The sequence below is a fragment of the Micropterus salmoides genome, unplaced genomic scaffold (assembly GCF_014851395.1).
Source record: "Micropterus salmoides isolate LMB-PRFRI ecotype aquatic unplaced genomic scaffold, ASM1485139v1 Ms_hic_scaffold_17, whole genome shotgun sequence".
In the NCBI taxonomy this organism is placed as follows: domain Eukaryota; kingdom Metazoa; phylum Chordata; class Actinopteri; order Centrarchiformes; family Centrarchidae; genus Micropterus; species Micropterus salmoides.
The window spans coordinates 25,143,138-25,149,414 of NW_024040817.1; the positions used below are offsets into that span (position 1 = coordinate 25,143,138).

Below are 6,277 nucleotides of genomic sequence, written 5' to 3' on the forward strand. Positions count from 1 at the left end.
AATAACTGATCTTATGTTTAAGTACATAGTGCTGACCTTAAATGTGGCAACACAATTCAAAAACTGTGTCTACATTGTAAAAAGAGATGAAAATAAATTCCTTTTACACACAGGGGTGATAATTTCTGATCCATCTCGTTCCAAACAGAGGGAGTTACATGTTATAGTCAATAGGATGACTGGTAAGAAATTGTGGACTGTTTTCACAGCACGTAATAGACTGCAACTACATCCTCTGTGCATTCAGTGTCAAAACCATTCTTGTGTCGCTGGAGAGAAGAAGCAAGGAAAAGGAAAAAATGAAATGGGAGGAATTTTTGTCCAATCGAACAGGCAGTATGAGATTGATTTTGGGACATAAAATATAAGTTTTGATCAAATTTGAAACAAAATCAAGGATTATAGGATTTAGGGAGGATTTTGAATCCTTTTTTTCAGAAGGCTCTTGCCCTCATAAACTATCAGCAAAATGACTTTAGCAGCTGTGTGTGTGCTTATGCATATGTTATGAGTATTAGTAGTATTAGTGATATTTTGGGGATAATAACCTTATAATACTACATGAAAGAAGCATAATAATCTGACGTTGTAGTATGTTTGCAGCATTAACGAGGTGCCACATGTAATCCTGTATGAATGCACCCACTGACAGTTAATAGGTCCAGTTTAATCAGCATGCATTGTATTGGAAGAATTCATATGCACAGAGGGATATTTTCAATCTTTATTCAGTTCGGTTATTCTCAACAGACCCTGATACCGTCCCAACCCTTTCCACCCAAAATGATAAAGAAACAAGAGAAAACCAGACACAAACAAACTTTGGACAGTGAGAGCTTTTCTGCAAAATTTGGCATAATGTATATTGCATTATTACAGTTTTACAAACAAATGTACAACAAATACATCATCATAAATAGACTTGTCATTGTGAGACAGTGGGGAGCCAGCTTGCGTGGGGGGGTTTTGTCTTCTTTTTCTCGCGTGCCCGTACGGAGGAGTATGAGCCGTGACTTCCCTTTACGAGGAGTATTCGTACTCCTCTGCACTGCGGCGACCAAAATCCATCCACCCCAAGTAGTCTCTGTCTGCTATCCGGTGGTTGGCACTCAGTCCGCTGCCTTTGCTGTTTGCTGTGGAGTTTCTGCGCACAGAACCTGGGAGGAGAAGTAGGGAGGACGGGGAGGAGGGGGAGGTGGCAGACAGAGTGGGTTGAGGAGAAACAGAGCAGGAGGGAAGTTAGTATTGAGAGCGACAAAAACTTCACTGGATTGTGGTCCTGCTTTTGGTTTGTGTCTGCTTAGAGACAGCTAGAGGAAGATCGTTTGAAATACTCTGATTGTGCAAACAAGATGCAAGTAAATGTGGTGCAATAACACAGTGAATGTGACTTTAATCAGATTTTTTACTCTGTGAGGCACTCTGACAGAGCCCAGAGGATTCATTCACTGTTTTTTTTAATAACCAAAACATCGTGGTTCTATTGGAAATATTATATCTGGTGAAATGTGACAGTTTTTGGGTGAGATTAGATACAAACCATGCTCTCATAAAACCAAGCCGTTAATAGTCTTTATGCACTAAAATGTATTTTATTTGATTGATACTTTTAATATCTAAAATGTCATCACAGATTTTATGACCTCAGATGGCAGTTAAGAAGTTAGTTGAGTTCATTACAAATCACAATTAGGTTTATGCCTTCCAGAGACACAAGTGTTTGCAAATTTTAGAAACTGACGACGTTTGCTTTCTGTGACTATGTGGGTTTTCAAAATTCCTCTTGTTTAGATTTGACTTTGTAATTATTTTAATTAAAGCTGGTTTTCTTTTGGATATTTTAATAGTCTCTTTCTCATTATCTCTCTCTCTATTTATTTATCTCTCTCTCTTTCATTCACACATCCACACACAAACACAAACACTTACATAACACCATAATAAAAGGGATGTTTCAACTAAAGCTGGACTTTAGAGTGACAACATACCATCACTTCCTTCGTGTGTCCATGTCTGTATTTATCAAGGTGTATCTCAAAATGTTCCAATTCCCCAACACACTGTGACTTCCTGTCTTGTAAAACATTCTGATCTCTGAAACTCTGTTATTTTTTTATTCCAAGTGAAGTGAAGCAGGAATGCTATCCATTTGGTAATCAATTGAGCGCTCACAAAGATGCTGTTTTCACTCCACCCACATCCTCCTACGCATTACACACACACACACACACAAACACTGGTATGCACACACGCGCACACACATAAACACAGCGTTTCAGCTCCCTGGTGTGCTGAGAAGATGGGCTGCAGAAGGCTTGACAACGACACCTCCTACACCGAAACATGCAAGTGAACAGCGAGCACACGAGCACAGACACCCACAAACACACACGCACGGTTAAATAGAAACACACATGCACACATTCCCTTACATATTACATGCTGATTTCAATGTGCCATTTGCCTGTTTAAAGACTTCACTGTCTGCCTGAGCAGTTTCTGTAAATGTATAAATATAGCTGTAATTCTGATGCATATTTGTGTGTGGATGTATAAATATGATATTTTATGTCTAAGATGCAGTAGGTAAAAGGTATTGTCCACTTTTCAAAAAATAAAACCAATAATCTCAACTTTATTTTCTGTTGGCAGTGAACAAAGTGTGAAAATGATTCCCTTTGATTTGTAAATCACTTACTCGCGATAAAGAAAACTTTTCTTCAGAGGATTTCGTGTCTTTTTTTTAACCACAGGTCCCACGTTAAAACATTTTGCTCCCTACCTGTTGTTCTGTGAAAATGTGTGCAAAGTTTCAGGCTGTAGGACTACTTGTGCAAAGAAACATCGTACTGTGGACACGGAAGACGTCAGTGTCAGGAAGCCAAGCTGAGAATCTCAGGTCTTGACAGTGTGTATATATATATATATGTATGTGTGTGTGTGTGTGTGTGTGTGTGTGTGTGTGTTGTGTATGTGAGAGTGAGAGCCCAGATATTCCCCCGTCCTATCACACGGCCAGAGAGATCCGAGCGCTGAACCTGAGGAACTATGACAGGGTTGAGGGCTTGCTTTCTTGGCATCAGAAAAAAAATCAAGCGACTGAGAGTTAGACAGAGAGAAAAAACTGAAATAAGATGGTATGAGGAGAATGGCCGGAAGGCTGCACGCAGTAATACTCTCTCTTTCTAACCACAAAAGCTTTTTAGAGCCACTAATTCATTTTACATAGCAGGCTGTGCACTGATGATCCAGTAATTAGCAGGATTGAAGAGACGAGAATGGCAGGGAAAAGCACTTGTCTCTGAAAATGCTGCAAATATTGTAGTTGCCAGATGTTTTTTCTTTATATAATAATAATAATAATCCTTATTTGTAGAGCACTTTTCAAAAACAAGTTACAAAGTGCTTTAAAAAGTGTAAAGAATAATACAAAATATACTCACACTCACACTCATCCACATCATCCAGCCTTTGAGATTCTGCAAGCCACATGCAAAATAATAGCACAAAAACACACATGTACGTCCTCACACACACCTTTCCTGGAGGAGATGAGTCTTGCCAGCAGCTCACTGAGGTTGGCTCGGGAGTCTGCATCCTCCTCAGCCAGAGGAAGAGCTTTCAGCTGGGGGGCAGAGCGGCTGTGTTGGAGGTGGGGCTCTCCCATGGTGTGGGTGTCAGCCTCAAGGAGAGCTACTCAACACACAAGACACACACGAGAGCAGATGTCGGACATGAAAACTCACTGGGATATTAATGAATGTGCTTGCCTGTTCACTAGGGGCTTGTCTTTGCCCGCGGTGAAAGATTTGTACCTTCAGAAGGAGCGGAGATGGAGCGCTGGCTCTCGTCTAGGAGCTGGGAGGAGAAGGGGAGCCCCAAACAGCTTGTGCACAGGACTGCCAGCACGACACACACACACAGCCCTGCAGTCATCTAAAACACGGAGAGACAAAGTGAAAGTTTAAAAAGAAGGAATTTGAGACGCGGTCCAGTCTGGATTTGAAGCAGGCATCTCCTGACTCAACAGACATCTTCCACACTAAGAAACTACAGCTGAGACCATCTGCTATCCAACTGCTCTTTCACAGTTAACGATCACTCTGACTGCAACGAAAGAGGGGCGTGAATCAGAACAGCACATTCACACTGTCTTCCAGGGGCACAGCAGGCGACACACTGTAGATAGTTGGATCTTGATATCCTGAGTGCAATTTCAGCAGGTCAAATTGACCCGAATGATTGGACAGAATTTCTCTCATTTCTGCTATGCTTCTGGGAAAAGATCTCTGGAAATAAATTCACGAAACAAAAGGAAAGAAAGTGAAGCACGTAAATTCTTTTCAATCTAAACCTTCTGATTTATCAATAGGTTTAGAACAAAACACACCAAATGTGATGTATTCACATAAACACTGCTTTCATGTATTAAAACATTCAAGGCAAAATGTGTACATTTTGTCATTCTTTGCGTCCATGTGTTATGAAAATGTTTGAATTCCAGTCTGATTACGAAGAAAATATTAAAAAAATATATTTCACAGTATGAAGAATGTCTCATAAAATGCTTAAATCTCTGGTTTGTCATTTAACGAAAAAATAAAAGGAAAGTGGTTTCCTTACCTTGAGAAAAGAGGTTCAGCGTGTCAGAGTGTGAGAGTGAGGAGAGCACTTTCTGATGAGTGGGAAGGATGCCCCTTTTATACTCCCCGCTCAGCGTCCTGTATGTGTGTGTGTGTGTGTTTGTGTTGCCTCAGTGTACATCCTGTGTATTCCTTGGTGTGTTTGCGAGCCTAATGTGAGTGACTTGGCCACAACCTCAACAATACAACAGCATGCTTTAGTTTTATTATCTTTGCTCATCATAAAATTCAACATCAAGAGCTGCCTTATTGACGTACATTAACAATGTGTGTGTGTGTGTGTGTGTGTGTGTGTGTGTGTGTGTGTGTGCGTGTGTGTGCGTGTGTGTGCGTGTGTGTGCGTGTGTGTGTGTGTGTGTGTGCACGCACAACAGTGAATCATCTGAATCAAAAGCTTGAAACTGTTGCTGAAATATTAAAAACATTTTCTGGAAATAAGTGTATATTTGGTCTACTGAATATATTCAGTTATACCTGCTGTCATGAGGAGGACGTACGCGTGTGTGTGTGTGTGTGTGTGTGTGTGTGTGTGTGTGTGTGTGTGTGTGTGTGTTATGTATGTGTCTGTGTGTGCGGGGGTGCATAGGTGATTGGTGGGTGGTTGATGGGGAGGGTGGCTGTGCAGTCAGGCATGTGTGGTTGTGTGTATTTGTGCACACCCACACACATATTAGATGTCAGTGGATGTTCACACTTAAAAGTGGGCGGAAGCAGAAAGGAGAATCTTCAGTTTTGTTCATTTAACAGGTGACTGAGCTCAAACTGAGACATCGCCATCATCTTCCTACTGCCCATCAACTCCCCCGCCCATCCACCCTCCTAACCACGCAGGATTACAGCGATCAGGCAGGTGTAGCAAATCAGTCTGCCTGAGTCATATTGATCAGCTGTTGTGAGTTAATGTTTTTATTAATGAGGCCGACGGCCTGCTGATGCATGAGAGGGTTAGGATCTGTCACTGATCTGTACTGTTTGTACCTGCTGAGATAATGTGCACAAGAAAATGGGGAATCGTACAGGAGGGATACAGACATCTTTTTATTGCTGTAATCTAGCTAAGAGAGATAAATGAGTGACAGATTTGAAATGGAGAGAGCACACACACACACACACACACACAGTGATTAGTGACCAGACCTCAAAAGGATCTCTCTTGGAGCGCTGACATTGAATGAAATATAGATCAAGTGCTCATTATCTGCCAAATAAATAAAAGATTATAGCAAAATCCATATATGTATATGTGGCAGATGAATGACTTGTTTAAAGTCACAAACCATAATCAATGTTATCCCCAAAAAAGACATTCAGTCATATAATCAGTGAAGAAACTTCACTGCTGGCTAGCTTAAACTCTCCAATCAAAAACAAAACACATTAATACCTGCAATTTAAATGATCAGAGAAATACCGATTGAGGTTAAAGCTGCCCTAGGTATCTCTCTTCTGTAAAAATATACCTGTTTTGTTAATTTAATAAAAATAAAAAATAAAAGGGAGGCTATACTACACCTTAGCCCCATTATCTCTATATTGTACGTAAATAATTTCCATTATAAATAAGTTTCAACAGAAGCGTGAAGCCGGCTAGAGTTTTACATTTATTGTTTTACATTTAACAGTACATTTAATAC

The 6,277-nt window shown here is 40.5% G+C and overlaps 1 protein-coding gene across 1 annotated transcript; it reads right to left on the reverse strand.

The window, feature by feature from the left end:
* Positions 1-710: 710 nt before the first annotated feature.
* On the reverse strand, positions 711-4,775 carry LOC119906730 (cholecystokinin). Its single transcript, XM_038724067.1, has 4 exons — positions 4,624-4,775; positions 3,816-3,936; positions 3,538-3,693; positions 711-1,157 (listed from the first exon to the last, which is right to left on the reverse strand). Exons 2-4 carry the CDS (start codon positions 3,934-3,936, stop codon positions 1,021-1,023), a joined length of 414 nt encoding a protein of 137 aa, XP_038579995.1. The 5' UTR covers positions 4,624-4,775; the 3' UTR covers positions 711-1,020.
* Positions 4,776-6,277: the final 1,502 nt, after the last annotated feature.